The 21,089-nt window shown below is 46.1% G+C and overlaps 1 protein-coding gene across 1 annotated transcript in view; it reads left to right on the top strand.

Annotated features, from left to right (window-relative positions):
* The window catches only part of RAPGEF1 (Rap guanine nucleotide exchange factor 1), an 85,013-nt gene extending 63,924 nt beyond the window's left edge, over positions 1-21,089 (top strand). The window contains exons 14-26 of the mRNA XM_063315978.1: positions 2,706-2,791; positions 4,298-4,409; positions 5,204-5,294; positions 5,819-5,903; positions 9,570-9,662; positions 10,132-10,317; positions 11,449-11,533; positions 12,902-12,996; positions 14,120-14,198; positions 15,642-15,743; positions 16,445-16,542; positions 17,961-18,089; positions 20,045-21,089. Of these exons, the coding sequence (XP_063172048.1) occupies positions 2,706-2,791; positions 4,298-4,409; positions 5,204-5,294; positions 5,819-5,903; positions 9,570-9,662; positions 10,132-10,317; positions 11,449-11,533; positions 12,902-12,996; positions 14,120-14,198; positions 15,642-15,743; positions 16,445-16,542; positions 17,961-18,089; positions 20,045-20,195 (1,392 nt within the window). The 3' untranslated portion in view covers positions 20,196-21,089. The remainder of the gene's footprint in view (positions 1-2,705; positions 2,792-4,297; positions 4,410-5,203; positions 5,295-5,818; positions 5,904-9,569; positions 9,663-10,131; positions 10,318-11,448; positions 11,534-12,901; positions 12,997-14,119; positions 14,199-15,641; positions 15,744-16,444; positions 16,543-17,960; positions 18,090-20,044) is intronic.

Genomic DNA, 21,089 nt, shown 5'->3' with positions numbered 1-21,089 from the left:
AAGGTTATCAGTGGCTGGCTAGAACTTGTAATGGCCTGTTGTTGTTGTTGTTGTTGTTAGGCTGTTTCATTGCAGATCCCTCGATGAATCCCCTTCGAACCCATGAATGGAGATTATGTTTCATATCCCCCTATATAAATATCTTCGCCAATCCAGCATCCTCCAGTGTGTCAGATTAGTTCCCAGAATTCAGAATTTCTACCCAAAATGGGAAAAGCATTTTTTTTTCCTTTTAACAACCTCTGCTAAGGACTTTCCTATTGGTCTCTGTGGATTTTAATCTCCCCTCTGTCTGTTGCTGTGCGTGTTTCCAGCCTAGAAAATGTGAACTCTGTACTTTAATATCTTTGCTGAAGAATTTGACGGACTTGACTGCTGGTGGGGAGAGAGGAAGGGCGCCAGAGTTGAAGAAGTGACCAGGTTTCTCAGCAAAAAGAAAATTGGGTTCATTTACATCGGTGTTTTTCAAATTTGGCAACTTGAAGATGTGTGGACTTCAACTCCCAGAATTCCCCAGCCAGCATGCTGGCTGGGGAATTCTGGGAGTTGAAGTCCACACATCTTCAAGATGCCAAGCTTGAAAAACACTGGTCTACACTTCCATTTGTAGAATGCACTTCTGTTAGCACCAATGTAGTAACAGAATTGTAGAGTGCTGTGTATTTGTTTAAAAACTTGATTTTGATTTGGTTCAGTTGTGAGAATATAATGAGTGCCTGGAGCAGAATTATTTTCTTTTTCTGAGACAAAATAAGTGTTTGATGGCCGGTAGGTCCTTGCACGATATGACACATGGAAAACCCCCTTGCAATTTGTGATTATCCATCCTAGAGCAACAGTCATGCTAACACCTCAGGAACTGCAGGTAATCCTTGCTTAACAACCGTTTGTTTAACAATGGTCCAAAGTTACGACGTCCTCGGGAAAAGCGCTTTATGACTTGTACTCACATCTACGACTGTCACGAACCATCGCACCGCCCCACGGTCACGCGATCGCAATTCGGGCACTTGGCAGCCAGCTCGCGTTTGCAGCATGCTAGTCACATGGTCGCGATTTACGACCTTTTTTGCCAGTTTCTGGCAAAAAAAGTTCGTAAATCGCGATCGTTTGCCAGCTTCTGGCAAAAAAAAATCCACTGGGAAAGCTGGATTCACTTAGCGACCATTGTAAAAATGGCCATAAAATTGGGTCCAGTCACTTAATGACCACACTGCTTAACAACCAGATTTCTGGTCCCTATTGTGGTAGTTAAGGGAGGACTACCTGTAGCAAATACTTATTTTGCTAAAGCAAGGGTAGCTCTCTGCTGCAACAGCAACTCGTACAGTACATAGTACCGCTTCTAACAAACTGGGTTTATATTTTCCCCAAGCTGTTAGGTGAGGGAAGGAGGGAATAAAACCCCCAAATGAGTAGAACAGTTTTGACCCACTAGTCTGGAGCCTGACGGGCCGGATCTTACTCCGCCAAGAGAGCAGACGTCCTCCCTTGAGATTCGATTCGTCTTCTTGAAATGAAGCTGGTGCCAACTTTTTGTGGCAGAGTTCTGAACCTCCTCTGATCCTAGTTCACCATGTGATGAGCCCTAGTTTGATTCTGGTGGGAATTTCTTTCACAAAAATTCACAGATATGTATGAGGGAACAAAGTGTGGAGATGAGGTGGTTCCTTCCTCCAGTCATCTCAACTTTTCTCAGACAAATGTCGAGCCATCAGCATTTGGTGGAATGCTTTTGACCAAATCTATGATTGCAGCTGGTGCGGGGGAGGGACTGGGTGGAGTGGGGGGGAGAGAGATTAGACTAAAAAATTAGTCTGTTAGTCCCCCATGCGAACACACACACACACCCCAAGCCATCTGTCCTCCTTCAGTGTCATCTCCCTGTTATGTGACTCCTTTTGGAGACCCTGGAAAGGAGACTATATTTCCATCGTTGCGAGGTTGCCCCAAAAGAGGGGTGGCAGGTCCCAGGCTCGGTGTGTCCCCTCCCTGAGACGCAGCACTTGCTGAAAATGGGTGGCCCGGTTTCGCCCCCTTTTGCGGTAAGCAGTGCAGAAAAATTCTAACAGCAGCCCCCAGAGGTTAGCCTGTTGATATTCAGGCCAGATTCTTCTTAATCTCGTGAAATATTTTTCTGGAATGTATGTGTCAGCCTTGCGAGGTAGACCAGACAGGAAGCATGGCCAGATGAGCTAATTCTACTTTATTGTAAGGTTACATTAACCGAATCTTGCAAGTCTGAAAGTATATTCCCCAACCCCAACCCCACCTTTACAGCCCAAGGAACTAGGGAGGGTCCCTTCTGAGCCTCTTGCCCTGCCCATTATCCAGCTTCAGGCTAAGCTGCCACTTATCTGACCATTCCCTTGGCTGCATCTCTTCTCCCTTCTCCCAAGGTCACTTCCACACACCATTACAGTTTGAAAAGTTGGCAGCAACTTGGCATGGATTTTCTTTCCTATGGTTTCCAGGCAGAAAAGTTCTGGGTGAAGCTCTGAGCAAGTTCTCCGGTCTCCCTTTCTCTACTCAGTTCAGAATGGCAAAGCTTCGCCCGGAATTCAATGAGGGCATCTGGCATTCAGCGGCACCCCCCGAATTTTCAAGGAAGTCTCCAAGGACATTATGTATATGCTGGGTTATATCCTCAGACACGCCTGGTTAATGACACAAGTCTTCTCCCCGCCTCCCCAACTTTCTTCCAGGAATCTCCCGTAATTAAGGATGACCACGCAAAAGATTCTGCATCTCTGAGTGGGACCCCAGGGAAGGAAAACCACGAGAATGAAAGGTGAGGTTTATTCCTGTTGATTCCCCCCCTCCTACTTTTTAGGTATTTTAAATTCTGTTAAATTTCCTTCAGCTATCTGTTATTTCCTTTATCAACATACACACATACACACTAAGGAACACTACAGTGGAGATCTTAATATTAAGTAGTTTGTTCAAGACTGAAACTGTTATCATATAACTAATGCTTTGATGCGAATTGCAGGGTTTTTTTTTATGTTATACTCAGTTCTGGACGAAAAGTTAAATAATCTTCTGCTTGTAATATTGACATCCTAAATTGCAATTCATACTGATAGAATTTTTACTTTTCTTATTTTCAGTACTTTAAGCTTTCTAAATAATAGAATGTTAATCATGTTTAATCATATTTATTATGGAAACATTACTCCACTGAAAACTGCAGTGAAATCCTATAGTGTCTCAAGATTTATAGTATTGCAATAAAAGGAAAAGAAACATCCCTGTTGACGGGGCTCGGTGCAGGCATTCACATGTTTAGTGCAATTTATTTTATTTTATTTATTTACATTTCAAATTTCTATCACTGCCCATCTCTCCTGAAAAGGGGACTCTGGGCGGTTAGGAGGAGCGATATTCTGATGCCTTTCTTACAAGTACTCTGCAAATGCCACACGAGAGACTCGGGCTTGATCCCATTGCCTCTCCCACGTGACCTCTTTTTTCCAGTTGGTTAAGTTTATCTTTTTGTTCTTTTTCACCACCCTTCTCCCCACTCCCTTCCCCAAATCAACATTTCCACAACCTTTGTGAAAACTGATTAGAGAAATTTCACAAAGATAAAAACGAGGCAACCTTGATAACGTAAGATCTGTTTGTCTGTGTCTATATTTTTTTCATTTTTCATTTTACTTTTTTCATTTTACTTTTTTTCATTTTGTTTTTTGAAATTTTAATTAAAAGAAAGAAGGGAAAAGGGATCTGTACGGTATTAATACTATATACCACTAGCTCAGTTCTTTCACATGTTATTAAATCTAGACCATATAAAAACATACTACTCCATCTTAATTCTACCATATAAAGACATGTAGAAAATTGACAAAGAGCACATCTCTTGAATCCACTCTTCAACTTCTGGAGTGTTATTTTGTTTTCACCTGCACAGAATAATTCTCTTAGCCAAACTCCAGGCTCAGCAGATATATTTTTGGACTGTAATTTAGCATCGTGTTTAGCAAACCCCAAAGCTGTACTAAAACATGATGACTTGAAGCCAAAAAGGAACATGACCAAATCATATGAGTCAAAAAGCCCTCAATTTTTTTAGAATGCCAAAACATGTACAAAATCTAATATCCATCTGTTTTTAAGCATTCTCTGGAGGACTCCAATAAACACAAAGCTGGATTTTCAGATGAAATCCACATTTCCATGGTTAACCTTTGGCCTATATTCAATTCCTTCCAAACACCATGAGGACTAGAAACCTAGTGATGATGGGCCTTCTTTCAATGCAATGCATCCACTTTTGTCTTACCTCCAGACCACACAAGTCACTCGAATCTTTGGAAAACCCTCAGATGGAGGAGGAAGTTGATGAGTTGTCCCTAGTTAACCACAACGAAATCATGTCCAGGCTGACGTTGAAGCAGGAGGTAAGTCTCCTCTTCCCCTTTTGGGTTGTTTTTAGATTTGTGATTGAAACCAAAATGGACTAGACTTATTATAAATGCCAAGGAAAGAAATATTGGACTGAAGTCGTATTCTGCACAAAGCAATTGAGCATTGTGTTCCTCCTTTAAGGAGTTTCTAGGAAGGAATATAGAGTCGGTTTCTTTGATCAAGGTTAAAATAGATTATGTTCCTGGCAATCCTTAATGAACTTTTGCTGACACCAGGACTGAAAATGACAAGAGATGGGACATGGGATGAAGTAGATAGTCAACAGCTATTGGGAAAAGTCTTACAACGCCTTGAAAATCCTTGGCAGGAGCTGAGATAAACATGAAAATGCAATCCTAGATGAAATTGGTGGGTTGGGATTTGAAATTCAAGAGCAAGAGGGTGTTGAGGGTTACCTCCTTGAGGATTCCACCGCCTTTCCAGACAGCCTTGTTAATCTCCATAGCTAGGCTTTCTAACATGACACGTCCACACAATCTGAATTATTTCCTTGCTGCTGGTGGAACATGACTCATGCCAAACTATGTGGAAGGTCTGGTCTCTCTTAGGATGAAGCAAAGCAAGGCGGGTTGGAGGTCATCTTCACGCAGCAATCCTGTGGAGCGTTTGTCCTACGCTCAAGACTTGGTTTGCACAGCAGCGATCCCACGGGAAGCGAAGATGGCCATTGCTGTGTGCAGATCTGTTCAGGGAACACTTGGTTACAGTGACAAAAGGAAACATGTGCATCATCTCTTAGTTTCTTTGGGGTTCTCCCCCACTGCAGGGCGACGACGGCCCGGACGTGCGTGGTGGGTCAGGAGACATCCTTTTGGTGCACGCGACTGAGACAGCCACTGTGGAGGGGACGGTGAAAGGTACCACGGAGGGAATGTGGATTAGCCCTGGGGCATGGCCCCCATTCCCAGCTGGTTGCTTTGCCCAGCTAGGTTTTGGCAGACAAGACACTGGAGGAAGGATGTCTGAATAGGATCCCTGAACAGGAGCTGCTGAGCTTCAGTCAAATGAGAAATAAACCAGATCACCTGCTGGAAAAGTCTCAGCAGTGGTTATAATTGTGTCTGCATGTGAGAGAGAGTATGTGTGAGAATGTGCATGGAACAGGGGGGTTAAACCTCTTATAGCCACCCTCCCACCTGCAATCTGAGCTATGCTGTGGCCTGGCAGGCAGGGGACAGCTAACATCTGTGATTTCTACTAATGGCTTCCCTGGTTGCTCTTAAGACGTGTTTGCTTCGCCCAAACCTCATCCCTCTGGGTGTTCCTGGCCTGGCAGGGTCACAGTGCTTAGAAAACCACCCAGGCCCCCGGGGTGGGGACAGCTGTTTCATCAGAAGGACTCACCACTCTGTTTTCCTTCTTTGCTTCCTCCCTCGGCCAGACCTGGTGCTGTACTGTGAAGCCTTCTTGACAACATACCGAACTTTCATTTCCCCGGAAGAGCTCATAAAAAAACTACAACACCGATATCCTTTGGGAAAATTGAGGGGCGACTCTCCCCGCCCCAGGAGCTGGAGGTCCACCCTGAGAAGCGTGTGGTGCCCAATATTGGAGGGTGTTGTTAGATTATATTTTCTTTCCCATCCTGCTGCCCAGAGGGGACGTGAAGTAGCAAATGATGACAAAGCAAAGCAAGCTCCTTCCCTGATACCTTTTGTGTTCTCAGTGTTAGAAGTATTTCAGAAAGGACCTTTCTTTCGCAGGAGGCCACTGTCCCGCTGATTTCAACCGCAGCGTATTTTTCTCACCATAATAAGCATTTAGCCGTGCTTATGAAGTGTCAGTGGGCAGCACAGCAAGAGGGCCCCACTTAATAGTGTCAGTTATCAATATTATTGATTATATGCTATACAGCACTAATTGTTGGTTTCCTTACTGTCTTTCCCTTCTCAATCCTAATCTCAGTGCACCTGGGAGAAGCAGCCTGAGAACATGAAAAATATCCAAAACAGTCCCCCCTCCCCATTTAAAAGGTTTTAAAAAAAAATTTTTTTTTTCTTTAAAACGTTGGCGACCCCTTGTAAAGGTATGGGGTGGAAAAGCCATGAGGTTTTTAGATGTATGTTTGTAAATTGCATCCCTTGCTCAGAGTCACTGTGTGAGATGGGTAGCTCTGTCGATCAAATAGAATAATGCCAAAGAGCCGAGAAGAGCCTTAAAAAAAAAAGGCAGCAAGATTTGAAAACAAGGAGCTGGTCTACACATTTAAAAAGGCGTATAAAATTCTGGAGGTGTTGAGAGAAAGAAAAGCAAAAATCCATGAAAGGCCCTTAAGAAGGAAAGGAGCAGGGAGGAGAACAGAGGAGAAGTAGGGAGGGGAGGGGGAGGGGGAGGGAAGAAGGAAAGGAAGAGGAGAAAGGAGAGGAGAGGAGAAGGGAAGAAGGAAAGGAAGAGGAGAAAGAGGAGGAGGAGGGAGGAGGGAAGAAGGAAAGGAAGAGGAGAAAGAGGAGGAGGAGGGAGGAGGGAAGAAGGAAAGGAAGAGGAGAAAGGAGGAGGAGGGAAGAAGGAAAGGAAGAGGAGAAAGAGGAGGAGGAGGAGGGAGGAGGGAAGAAGGAAAGGAAGAGGAGAAAGAAAGGAGAGGAGAAGGGAAGAAGGAAAGGAAGAGGAGAAAGAGGAGGAGGAGGAGGGAGGAGGGAAGAAAGAAAGGAAGAGGAGAAAGGGGAGGAAGAGGAGGGAAGGAAAGGAAGAGGAGAAAGAGGAGGAGGAGGAGGGAGGAGGGAAGAAGGAAAGGAAGAGGAGAAAGAAAGGAGAGGAAAAGGGAAGAAGGAAAGGAAGAGGAGAAAGAGGAGGGAGGAGGGAAGAAGGAAAGGAAGAGGAGAAAGAGGAGGAGGAGGGAAGAAGGAAAGGAAGAGGAGAAAGGAGAGGAGGAGGAGGGAAGAAGGAAAGGAAGAGGAGAAAGGAGAGGAGGAGGAGGGAGGAGGGAAGAAGGAAAGGAAGAGGAGAAAGAAAGGAGAGGAGAAGGGAAGAAGGAAAGGAAGAGGAGAAAGAGGAGGAGGAGGGAGGAGGGAAGGAAGAGGAGAAAGGAGAGGAGGAGGAGGGAAGAAGGAAAGGAAGAGGAGAAAGAGGAGGAGGAGGGAGGAGGGAAGAAGGAAAGGAAGAGGAGAAAGAGGAGGAGGAGGGAGGAGGGAAGAAGGAAAGGAAGAGGAGAAAGGAGGAGGAGGGAAGAAGGAAAGGAAGAGGAGAAAGAGGAGGAGGAGGAGGGAGGAGGGAAGAAGGAAAGGAAGAGGAGAAAGAAAGGAGAGGAGAAGGGAAGAAGGAAAGGAAGAGGAGAAAGAGGAGGAGGAGGAGGGAGGAGGGAAGAAAGAAAGGAAGAGGAGAAAGGGGAGGAAGAGGAGGGAAGGAAAGGAAGAGGAGAAAGAGGAGGAGGAGGAGGGAAGAAGGAAAGGAAGAGGAGAAAGAAAGGAGAGGAAAAGGGAAGAAGGAAAGGAAGAGGAGAAAGAGGAGGGAGGAGGGAAGAAGGAAAGGAAGAGGAGAAAGAGGAGGAGGAGGGAAGAAGGAAAGGAAGAGGAGAAAGGAGAGGAGGAGGAGGGAAGAAGGAAAGGAAGAGGAGAAAGGAGAGGAGGAGGAGGGAGGAGGGAAGAAGGAAAGGAAGAGGAGAAAGAAAGGAGAGGAGAAGGGAAGAAGGAAAGGAAGAGGAGAAAGAGGAGGAGGAGGGAGGAGGGAAGGAAGAGGAGAAAGGAGAGGAGGAGGAGGGAAGAAGGAAAGGAAGAGGAGAAAGAGGAGGAGGAGGGAGGAGGGAAGAAAGAAAGGAAGAGGAGAAAGGGGAGGAAGAGGAGGGAAGGAAAGAAAGAGGAGAAAGAGGAGGAGGAGGGAGGAGGGAAGAAAGAAAGGAAGAGGAGAAAGGGGAGGAAGAGGAGGGAAGGAAAGGAAGAGGAGAAAGAGGAGGAGGAGGAGGGAGGAGGGAAGAAGGAAAGGAAGAGGAGAAAGAAAGGAGAGGAAAAGGGAAGAAGGAAAGGAAGAGGAGAAAGAGGAGGGAGGAGGGAAGAAGGAAAGGAAGAGGAGAAAGAGGAGGAGGAGGGAAGAAGGAAAGGAAGAGGAGAAAGGAGAGGAGGAGGAGGGAAGAAGGAAAGGAAGAGGAGAAAGGAGAGGAGGAGGAGGGAGGAGGGAAGAAGGAAAGGAAGAGGAGAAAGAAAGGAGAGGAGAAGGGAAGAAGGAAAGGAAGAGGAGAAAGAGGAGGAGGAGGGAGGAGGGAAGGAAGAGGAGAAAGGAGAGGAGGAGGAGGGAAGAAGGAAAGGAAGAGGAGAAAGAGGAGGAGGAGGGAGGAGGGAAGAAAGAAAGGAAGAGGAGAAAGGGGAGGAAGAGGAGGGAAGGAAAGGAAGAGGAGAAAGAGGAGGAGGAGGAGGGAGGAGGGAAGAAGGAAAGGAAGAGGAGAAAGAAAGGAGAGGAAAAGGGAAGAAGGAAAGGAAGAGGAGAAAGAGGAGGGAGGAGGGAAGAAGGAAAGGAAGAGGAGAAAGAGGAGGAGGAGGGAAGAAGGAAAGGAAGAGGAGAAAGGAGAGGAGGAGGAGGGAAGAAGGAAAGGAAGAGGAGAAAGGAGAGGAGGAGGAGGGAGGAGGGAAGAAGGAAAGGAAGAGGAGAAAGAAAGGAGAGGAGAAGGGAAGAAGGAAAGGAAGAGGAGAAAGAGGAGGAGGAGGGAGGAGGGAAGGAAGAGGAGAAAGGAGAGGAGGAGGAGGGAAGAAGGAAAGGAAGAGGAGAAAGAGGAGGAGGAGGGAGGAGGGAAGAAAGAAAGGAAGAGAAAGGGGAGGAAGAGGAGGGAAGGAAAGAAAGAGGAGAAAGAGGAGGAGGAGGAAGAGGAGGATGGAAGAAGGAAAGGAAGAGGAGAAAGGAGAGGAGGAGGAGGATGGAAGAAGGAAAGGAAGAGGAGAAAGGAGAGGAGGAGGAGGAGGAGGAAAGTCTTAATCGCGACTCAACTGAATGATTCCATGTGCACAACACTTTACTTTCTGGGTACCAGTACCGAACTGGTTTATCACTGTCTTCTTCTAAAACGTTTTCTGACTTGCCAGTGTGGCCTACAGCCTTCGGGATATGCTGATGGGTTCCCATCCAGGGACAACTGCCTTGATTCTTTTAAGACCAGCCAGTGTTGGCTGGATGCTACCCCCTAATGTTACTTCTTTAACTCACCCTCCAACATATGAAAAATTCTGTCATTGTCCAGACAACAATAAGAAGCGAGTCAGCAAGAACACATTTTTCGTCCTGGTGCGGGTGGTAGATGAATTGTGGTGAGTGGGGGGCCCTGTTAAATACGGTCGGGTGGGATTTGATTTGATCTGCAGAAGAAGAAGTGAGAACCAGTCCCTGGCTTTAGGTCAGTACCTAGTCAATATACTAGCTGTATTCCTGTAAAATTCCTCCTGTAAAATGAACATAGTATATGATTAGTGACTTATTAGATGTCCTTCAGTGGATCCAAACCTTCAGTAGATGTAGCTGGTGGGCTGTTGAATTTCCTCCTATTCTCCTCCTGAGAATCTGAGTTTTCCCTGATCTTAAATAAGATTCTCAGCATGTTAGTCCTCTATAATCATGAGGACTAAGACGTTGAAAATCTTGTTTAAGATCAGTGAAAACTCAGATTCTCAGGACCCCAACTGAGCCTCCACCTTGGTGACCCACCAAAATATCTCATCACCAACTGTACTTCTTGGGGGATTTGAAAGGGAGGCTTCACCGGATTTCTTTCTTTCCCAGTTTGGTAGAGCTGACCGAAGAGATCCTGAAGCTGCTGATGGAGCTGGTCTTCCGTCTGGTCTGCAACGGGGAGCTCAGCCTCGCCCGCGTCTTGCGCAAAAACATCCTTGACAAAGTCGACCAGAGGAAGATGCTGCGTTACGCCAACTCAATCAAGCCTTTGGCTGCTCGATGGGTGGCAGCCAGGTGAGATGGGATGATGGGCTTTTCAGGCCCAAACAGCAGGAAAAAAACAGAATTTTAACTAAGAAAGCTGTAGTTCTTGATCTCCAGATTCAGCATGCCAGGCTGGAGGTCCTGCAACGCTGCTAAATTGATGGATGGATTTTGTGACGTGAATAATAAATAAAATTATTTATTTATTAAATGATTTTAATAAGGGTATTAAACTTTCATTCTAATAATTGTATTAAAATTATTAAACCATTAATTTTATTCCTTAATACAACCCTTTTACTTGTAATGGTTCCATGATAATCTGTGTATCACAGGAGTTCTCAAGCTTTGTGGTAGTGCGACTGCGTGCCACAGAACTCCTCTATCAGGTGTTCAAAATTCTGGTGTGCAATTCCCTGTGCTTGGGAGAATAACTTAGCTAACAGAAGAGCAGGCTTGCTAGGTGGAATCCAAGCTATTAAAAATTTGGGGGCGTGAATTTTGGGATGAAATGTGTTGGATGGAGTTTGTCGAACTACCTATTTAAGGCACAGCAAGTGATAACCCAATGCTAAAGCATTATTTTTGGCCCGACAGGCTTCATGCTGGAAAGTTTAGATCACCTGCCCCAATCAGTTGCAATTAATCAGCATGGATTTCTGACTTCTGTTTCATTATGATTTTATACATCCAGCTAAGGCAGAAGGTGGTTTGATTTTATTTTCGTTTTTCTTGCTCAAAGTTCTATGTAAACAAAGCCCTGCTGGATTATTGAACAGGCTTTAAAAAATCATGATGTAATGTTGCAGGGAAATTCAGCCATTCCCACATCACTCCCTTGAACTAGGTTGTGGGAATGGCAAAACCTTAGAAGTTGAGTTGGAAAGCTAAACCCGACTTTTTTCTGGTCTTCAACACACATTTCTGAGCCTGGAATTCTTGATTCCAAATACCTCTTTTTTGCACGCATTTTAGTTGATGTTCCTTTTTCTAAAGACCTACTGATATTCCTAATTATTTCTGCAATCAAACGGATGAGAGATCCAGGATGTTGAATTTCTTGCTCAGCCCCTGAGTTCAGGATTTTTTCTCCCTTTGAATGGGAAATATATACTCTTCTGGGTAAAAGCCATTCCCTTTCTCATCTTACCTGTTTTCCAGGCCTGGCACCCTCCATGATTTTCACAGCCATGAGATCTCAGAGCAGCTAACTCTTCTGGATGCAGAGCTGTTTTATAAGATCGAGGTATGGTATGACAATGATACATTGAATTTGCCTCCAGAATATATCCCCAACCATCCCGAACTAAGATCTCTTAAGAGTGGGTGTTCTCTCTCTCTTTTTTTTTTAAATAGTGGTTCTATAAAGTCAAAAACCTCTCTCGAAGGAGGGTGCCCGTTGTATCTCTGCACGATATCAGTGTCTGGAGGTTGGTCCCTTTCGAAACAAAGGAATAGCTGGTCTCTGAATGTTTTTTTTAGTTCTTCTACCACAGCAATGACCTGGAAGCCCCCTCTCTCCAATTGCCTGTTGCATCCCTGCATAACTCTCTGCTCAGATCACCTACTGTTGCCTGTTCTGCCACCTTGGCTGTGGCAGGGCTCTGAAGTCACCCCCAGGATACAAATTTCAACAATCTGCCCTCCAAGGAGGTGGCCTGAGTTTTCTAATGGATGCCTCTGAAGGCAGGGCCTTTTAAAGATTTTTTTTTCAAGTCTAAGGGGCCTTTTTGGCTAATGCCAGCGAGAGGGAGGGCAAAATATCTCTCTGCTTTCTGAAATTTCAGGAATGGGTGGCCAAAACCCATAAGCCACACCCAAGGAATAGGGAGAGAGCCAACAAATATCCCTGAAGTCTTTCTTCCCCATCAGAAATAGACCCACGCCAGCTTTGGGGATATATTAGCAAAAAGGGGGAGGCAGCCTTAAATGGAAATAAGACACTCATCCCCACTTAGAAGTTTCAGATCCTGATGCACCAAATAATGTCCAGGTTGTCCTCAAGTTACAACCACAATTGGGACCGGAATTTCCATTGTATGTTGTTGCGGTCATAAGTCGAGTCACCACGTGACCGGATCCGATTTTAAGCCCATTTTTACGGCAGTTGTTAAGTGAATCAGGGGTTGCTAAGCAAACCACCACAGTCATTAAGTGAATCCAGCTTCCCCAATGGACATTTTTTGCTGGAAAACATCACAAATCGTGATCATGTGACTGCAGGGCGCCGCAATCGGTCGTAAACGCAAGCCAGTTGCCAAATGGCTGAATTGCAATCAAGTGATCGTGGGGGTGGTACAACAGACATAAGTGTGAGTACAGGTCGTAAATCACTTCTTTCCGAGGCCGTTGTAACTTTGAACTGTCGTTAAATGGACAGTCGTAAGTCAAGGACTACCTGTATCATTTCTTTCTAGTTTTTTGGAGCTTTTCCTGGAAGAAATCATGGTCCTAATGGGTTTGAAAGGGGGTGAAATGGACAACACAGCTGAGTAGGAGGCTTTGTGCATTTGGCTTAGATTTAAATTTTCCAGACTGGAGTGCTCTAAATTTGATGCTGGAGTAATGGTAGAGCTACATATCATCTTTTCTATGTTGCCTTCATCCCTTTCAGATCCCTGAAGTTTTACTTTGGGCGAAAGAGCAGAACGAGGAAAAGAGTCCCAACTTGACGCAGTTCACCGAGCACTTTAATAATATGTCTTACTGGTAAGAGAGAGGAAGGGATATTGGGTCTTCTCCCACTGAGGTCTTCACAACTCTGGGCAGAAGATAGTACTAAGTTCTGGGTGGTCTGTTGACAAGACACTGTGTGCATTAAGCTGCACACCAGACATACCTTCCCTGACATCATGTAGCATTTCATACGAACTGGATGTTCTCCAGATACATGTGGTCACTCCCAGAATTCTCATCAGTGACCATCCTGGGTGGGGAATTCTGCGAATTGAAGCCCACCCATCCAGAGGATGCCCTTCAACTCCCAGAATTCTTAGCAGTGGCCATGTTGGCTGGGGAATTCTGGGATTTCAAGACCACACCTATGGAGAATGGCCAAGTGAGAGAAAGCTGGTTGATAGAAACATTTCCAACGTGGTATTTCCAGGATACCAGACTTCAATTTCCAGAAAAATCATTCCGAATGACTTTTCTTAAAGGCTAGGTGAGCTCAAATTGCAAAATAATGTTTCTCCAGAAAGACAGAATGAGAAAAAAGCTCAAGCAGAAATGATGGAGAAAGATCTGCTGGTCATCTGATGAATGTATAATTTCATTAACAATAAAACCAAGGATTCTTGCAGAACCAAACTGATCTTTTGAAGAACATCTAGAAGAGCATCCAATAGGTGTGGGGAGGGGGTGTGTCAGAACAAACATTAAATGTGATATAATTAAAATAAAGTCACGTGCAGTTGATTTGATGGTTCCCTTTATTTAATGGTAACTTTGGGGGTGTCCAAGATCTGCCACCAAAGATTTGGGGAAGTCAAGCTGCAGAAGTCTAAATTAAATCTTCAGGGTTCACCACCTCCATCACTCCGCTTTTCTTTGATGCTGTTTGAACCCAGAAACTTATAAAGAGAGAAGTCTAAAACTTTCCCATAAAGTTCTTAAACCGTAAGTGACTTTGTTCTGAAACGTCCCACCAGGGAGAATGACAACTCTGGGAGATGAAGCTGAAGAGAGAAATGAACCATGCCTCCCGTTCAGGCTAGGGGACCCTGGCAGACTATTTTTTTTTTAAAAAAAAGTTGGAATCAGTTTTGCCTTGTGCAACAAACTATCTGGGAGTCCTGAATCTTGTGGATCTCCCCCCTTTTCCAATCCACAGGGTCCGTTCCATAATCATGCAGCAGGAAAAGTCACAAGATCGAGAAAGGCTGCTGCTGAAGTTTATCAAAGTCATGAAGGTAAAGATCCAACGAGGGATGCTCGGGAGGGCCCAGAGGTCGAGGCCCAGCCCAAGGAACTGGACTAGCTCTGGATCAGGACAGGCTGTGGATAGGCTTTAGAGGGGCAGGATGGCAGAATTCCAGGCTAAAGAAATCCCTGCATTTTTTTTCCCTTCCAAACTCTTGAACAAATGGATGAAAACGATTGCTTTAGCTGCTGAGGTGATGGTTTGGGAGAAATTCTCTTGGGCGGAATGTGATCCTTTTGTGTTTGGCGATGAGACAGCCAAGGGTTGAGTGGGAATGACCAATCTTTTATGTTAGAGTCCCCTCTTGAGCCATCTGCAGCCACCCTGGATTCCCACCCTTCAAGTCAATCCAAGGGGAGACCTCAGGAGGGAAGTCCTCCGGCTGATTTTCAGGTTGGGAAGGGTGAGCAGTCGAGGAGGCTGCAGGGGAATAGAGAGATGGGGAATGCACAGTCTTTTCTCCAGCCCTCTGCAGCCTCATGGCCTCCCAGCTTAATCCCAAGGAGAGATACAAGGGGAGAAGGTTATTCAGAGGAGGAAGTGGGAGCAGCCAAGGAGGCTGCAGAAAGACACCGAAAAGGGGAATGGACAGTCCTCTTTGCAGCTCCTCTGGCTTCCCAGCTTAATCCCAAGGGGAGATACAAGGGGAGAAGGTTATTCAGAGGAGGAAGTGGGAGCAGCCAAGGAGGCTGCAGAAAGACACCGAAAAGGGGAATGGACAGTCCTCTTTGCAGCTCCTCTGGCTTCCCAGCTTAATCCCAAGGGGAGATACAAGGGGAGAAGGTTATTCAGAGGAGGAAGTGGGAGCAGCCAAGGGGGCTGCAGAAAGACACCGAAAAGGGGAATGGACAGTCCTCTTTGCAGCTCCTCTGGCTTCCCAGCTTAATCCCAAGGGGAGATACAAGGGGAGAAGGTTATTCAGAGGAGGAAGTGGGAGCAGCCAAGGAGGCTGCAGAAAGACACCGAAAAGGGGAATGGACAGTCCTCTTTGCAGCTCCTCTGGCTTCCCAGCTTAATCCCAAGGGGAGATACAAGGGGAGAAGGTTATTCAGAGGAGGAAGTGGGAGCAGCCAAGGAGGCTGCAGAAAGGCACAGAAAGGGGGAACAGACAGTCCTTTCTCCAGCCATCTGCAGCCCCCCTGGGTCCCCACCCAAGGAGAGACCTCCAGAAGGATCTCTTTCAGATGGGAAGGGTGAGCAGCCAGGGAGGCTGCAGAGGGACACAGAAATGGGGAAGAGACAGTCCCCTCTCCAGTTATCTGCAGCCTCCTTGGCTGCCCACCCCTCCCTTCAATCCCAAGGGAAGGCCTCAGGAGGGAGCTCCTTCCAGGGGGCCCTTTTAGATGGGAAAATGAGGGCTGCCAGGAAGGCTTCATGCGTTGCAAAGGCAAGTCACAGAACACAGTTGCCATGACTCTTCCTTTTGCCGCAGCACTTACGGAAACTCAACAACTTCAACTCCTACTTGGCCATCCTCTCTGCGCTGGATTCGGCCCCCATTCGGCGCCTTGAGTGGCAGAAACAGACCTCGGAGGTGGGTTGGTTTGACTTTTTATTCATTAGGCGTATTCCTCCTCGCTGTATACGTCTGCATATGCAAAAAAACAGAGAGTTTGGTGACATCTCAGAAAGCTCTTCCAAGCTAGTCCACCACACCTTGCCAGCTCCAAGGTTGAGATGACCAAAGTAACAAGAACTGGAGGTTCATGGAAATCAGCCCTCCTGACTGAGGTGCAGCCGATGCCCAACTAAGCCAACCTTTATCAGCCCTTGGCTGTTGGAGATGCAATTCAGACCTTGATAATGTGCTCATATGGTTTGGGCACGTCCTCCCCTTTTGATCAGAAATGTGTAGGATCATCAGCATGAGTGATGGTGGCTTGGGGAATTCTGGGAGTTGAAGTCCACACATCTTCCCGTTCCCAAGGTGGAGAAACACTGATTTAGTTGAGTGAAGCTTGTATAGCAGCATTTTGGTTTGGTTATTTGGTGTTATTTTCTATGTTACTGGATGGGGGAGAAGGGGGGAGCTGCCACCCTTAATGCCAGCCCAGCTCTCATTATATTATCAACACAAACCAAGAAGGTAACAACCCCTGAAATCAGAACCGCATTGAGAAATGTCGGGCCCCTTCAGCTTTGTGTTGCCATTCTGAAGCTGCAATGGATGTGTGAATTAGAATTTCATCCTTGAGAGTTAAGGCTACAGACTGCCTTTCTTCTTATTTTTCCTAGGGCTTGGCTGAGTATTGCACCCTGATTGACAGTTCATCCTCCTTCCGGGCTTACAGGGCTGCTCTGTCTGACGTGGAACCCCCTTGTATTCCTTACTTGTGAGTAGCTTCACAGCCCTCCTTTTATTCATCTCTTTGGAGGACGTCACAAAAGTCATCCGTTCAACTTGAGCTAAAACATCCTTAGCGGTTGGTCCTGCTAAGGGCTGAATGGTCCGCAAGAAATTGGTCCTCGTGTTCATCCAAAATTTATCCTCTCCTCCTTAGCCTCCTCTTGTCCGCTCCAGCAGCAAGGAAGGCTTTGCTTTCTTCTAAATACAGGCAGTCCTCGATTTATGACCACAATTGAGACCAGAACTTCCGTCACTAAATGAGTCATTAAGTGAGTCATGCCCAATGTTATGACCTTTTTGGCCACGGCTCTTACGCAAATCACCACGGTTGTTAAGTGAATCACATGGATGTTAAGCAAATCCACCTTCCCCCATTGACTTTGTTTGTCGGAAGCTGACTGGGAAGGTTGCCAATGGCGATCACATGACCCGGGGATGCTGCAACTGTTGTACATACATGCCGGTTGCCAAGTGTCCAGATTTTGATCACGTGACCAGGGGATGCTGCAACCGTTGTAAGTGTGAGGACCGGCCATAAGTCCCTTTTTTTCAGTGCCATTGTATCTTTGAATGGTTGCTAAATAAATGGTCGTAAGTCGAGGACTACCTGTAACTGGCCCCAGCCATCTTTAGAATACATTCATGTTTTTCTTGCTTTTTTTGTTCTCCAGATTAAACATGACTATTTCTTTCAACCTTATAATTTCTTCTTTTTAAAAAAAAAACAAAAAACAACTCTATTCAGATGGACTTTTTCTCACTGTGGAGGGGCCAAAGGCATCCCTGCCTGTTCACCAGAGAGAAATATTTGACATTTGCAGATATTCCAAATGAATCAGGGGGGTGGGTGGGAGGGAAAGAATCCTTGATTAAGTTCTCCAGCCATATAACAACCCCAAAGCTGCATTTTCACAATTTGTTCAACCAGATCCTTAAAGTTCTAGTCATCGCGTGTTGTACGCAGCAGTGCTAAGCTTGGTTAGTATTATAGGGAGTCCTCGTTTAATGGCTGCCTCATTTAGTGACCGTTCGCAGTTACGACGGTGATGAAAAAGTAACTTTGTGACCAATCCTTGCATTTACAACCTTTGCAGGTCTGTAAAGCAAAGCTGAAGTAAGATTGTAAGATTGTGATGTTTCACTTGGCGACTGCTTCACTTAATGACCAAGTTGCCAGTCCTAATTGTGGTCACTAAATGAGGACTCCCTGTAATTTGGCATGTCCCTGGGGTTAAGACGTGCAGCCCAACCCACTCCCTTGTTTATGATTTACCAGCTGTTGCAAAACCAGAAAGTTCTCCCACCAAAGCTTGTAGCGCAAATGCAGACCTTTCGCCTTCCAGCTGAGTTGCTCTTCCAAGCCATAACTGGATGCTCTTCCTTTTCTCCTCTTTTCTCCCCCAGGGGCCTGATCCTACAGGACCTGACCTTTGTGCACCTGGGAAACCCCGACTACATTGATGGCAAAGTCAACTTTTCCAAGCGATGGCAGCAGTTCAACATCCTGGACAACATGAGACGCTTCCAGCAAGTGTAAGGGGTCCCTGCTCCTGCCCATGGCTTTGTGTCCCCCACGCCCGTGTTTTGGGGAGCCGGGCTGAATGCTGAGAACTGGACCATGCTTAAGGAGAGGCCAAGTAACTCATCACTCATAGAGCCAGGAGATCAGGAAGCTTTGTCCCCCACAATTGGGCTGTAAAGGTATGTGGGGAAGACCTTGGGAGACAGGGGGAAGAGATGCTGCCTAGCGAATGGCCAGATAAGAGAGGGCACAGCCCCCAGCTGCATAGTGGGTGGAGAAAGAGGCTCAGGAGGGACCCTCCCTAGTTTCTCGGGCTGTAAAGGAGACAGCAGGAGATTCGTACTTTCAGACTTGCAAGATTGATGTCAGCCTCACAGGGTAAACCAGACAGAAATCACAACCAGATGAAGTAATTCTACTTTACTGCAAAGCTACATTAACAGAATCTCGCAAGTCTGAAAGTACAATTCCACCCAACACCACCCGATCTCCTTTACAGCCCCAAAAATAGGGAGGGTCCCTCCTGAGCCTCTTTCTCCACCCATTATGCAGCTGAGGGCTGTGCCCTCTCTTATCTGACCGTTCCCTAGGCAGCATCTCTTCAACCCGTCTCCCAAGACCTTTCCCGCATACATGGGCTGAGCGATGACCCCCAGCACCCCTGCTCATGCGGTCAGTGGTTCAGGATGCTGGGGGTTGGATTCAGAGTGACCAGGAGAAATGCGGCTTTACGAGCCATGCTTGGCATTCTGGCTGTAGGTGATCTATTGCCTCCCGTATTGTAAAGAATCTTGGAACTTAGAGGAACAAGCAGACAGCCATCTTCCCCCTTTTAAATTTTAATTTAATACCTTTATTTTTTGGTAACAAAGTAATCTTTAAGCTTAAGGGGAAAAAAAATCATTTCCTGTTTCCCAGGATCTTAGCTCCTACCCATCTAGCTGCAATCAATCAGGATACAATCAATTCTTTTTGTTTTAAAGTGTTGTTTGGAGTATCCAAAACATTTAGCGAGGCCAGCGTAGTCTCTGATATAATTGTCTGAGGTTTTTTTTTTCAAAATTGATTTTTATTAAACGTTTTTACATAGCCAAAAGACAAATACAGAAAAATGTAAAGAAAAGAAAGAAAAAAGAAAAAGCGCAGAAAAGAATATAGTTAAAGAAAGGGAAAAGAAGATGGTTAAAGAAGCGAATTCCACCCATCTTTACAGCAGTTACAGGCTGACCCATTATCCGTCCTCCATCCTTAACATAATCATCTGAGTTTCATTTGTCTTATTTTAACACAAATTTAGGTCCAAAAAGACTGCACAGTTTTACAACACCAGCTACATACAAATAGTCCTCGACTTACGAAGGTTCATTTAACGACGGTCCGAAGTTACAACGGCCTCGGAATTAGTGCTTTATGGCTTGTAAAGCACTTCCGAGCATTGCAAAATGTCACACCACCACCACCACCATCACCACAGTGACATGATTGTATTTCAGGTGCTTGGCAACCAGCTCACATTTACAGCCAGTTGCAGCATCCCACAGTCGTGTGATCGCATTTTGTGACTTTTTTGCTGTTTTCTGGCAAAAAATGCCCATTGGGGAAGCTAAATTTGCTTAATGACTGTGGTGATTTGCTTAACAACCCATGATTCACTTAACAGCTGCCGTAAAAATGGTTGTAAAATCAGGTCCGGTCACGTGGTGACTCGACTTACAACCACAATGACTTATGATGGAAATTCTGGTCCTGCTTGTGGTCATAAGTCAAGGACTACCTGTATGAGAACCTGAATGTCTTGCTTTACGTTTTATTCATTATTTGTCAAATTTTACCACCGCCCATCTGCCCCCGAAGGAGGGACTTTTCCCCAGTGCGCGGGCCTTATCCTGCACTATTACGCAACACCAACGAAACGCAACTTGACCCGTTCCTGTCTGAACCGCCTCTTTCTCTCCGATCTTCGCAGGCATTACGACATCAAACGTAACGATGACATCATTTCGTTCTTCAACGATTTCAGCGACCATCTGGCTGAGGAGGCCTTGTGGGAACTGTCGCTCAAAATCAAACCCCGAAACATCACGCGGCGAAAGACAGACCGGGAAGAGAAGACTTAGAGCGGGGCGGGGAGCAGCGAGGCCGTGGTCATCAAATTGGGCAGAGCCCCAAGCCTTGGCATCTCGGACCAGATCTCTGTCACCTCCTGAGATGGTGGTGGGAGAATCTCCAAGCCCCCCGATCTTTTTCCCTAGCTGCTGGGCCGTCGTACATCAGATTGGAAAGAGAGGGGGGGAAGAACCGAACCGGTGGCTTTCCGCTTTGCCAGATGCCAAGTTTTACTTGCGCGCGGGGTGGGAAAGAAAGAGGGAACCATCCAGCCTACGTTTTTGCACACTCCTACGTGGAGGACAGAGGTGCCAGCCAAGATCTCTCACACCATGCCAGGGCGTAACCAGCCAGGATGGGTTTGGTCAAGGGTGTTTCCTGATGACCGCTCCAAGGAGAACCATCTCAGATGCTTCTGCTCTATGAGAAAATCTGGGAAAGGCAGAAGCAGGGAGGCTGGGAGGGGTGGAGATAAACCCTGGTTCCCCGCCTTCCCTGGCAGGGTTTGCGTTGACACAGCAACGTCGGATGAAGTCGGTCACCTCAAGCCCTTACGGAGAGGGACAATAGAAGTCGGACCGTTCTTCTCTCAATCTCTTCCATACACTTGGAACACTTCCTTCAATCCGGGACTCTGGCATCGTCTCTTAACTCCCCACTCCATCCCACCTTCCTGATTTTCACCGTGGGAATGGGAAACTTCTAACTTAGTGATGGTACTAGCTTGTAATGCAGTAAATATGTAGAGAAAAAAACCCCAGCCGCCTGTACCTACGGGATTCTAGGACCACTCCATTTTTGTCTGGACGTGCATGTTTTGATTGCCCGTGGATTTTTTCTCCCCCTCTTTTGGGCTGTTTGTCATTTTGTTTGGGTTGGTTATTATTATTATTTTGTTTTGGCAA

The sequence above is a fragment of the Candoia aspera genome, chromosome 16, assembly GCF_035149785.1.
Source record: "Candoia aspera isolate rCanAsp1 chromosome 16, rCanAsp1.hap2, whole genome shotgun sequence".
Lineage (NCBI taxonomy): Eukaryota > Metazoa > Chordata > Lepidosauria > Squamata > Boidae > Candoia > Candoia aspera.
The sequence above is the reverse complement of the archived record's forward strand: the minus strand, read 5'-3'. Positions and strand labels throughout refer to the sequence as shown.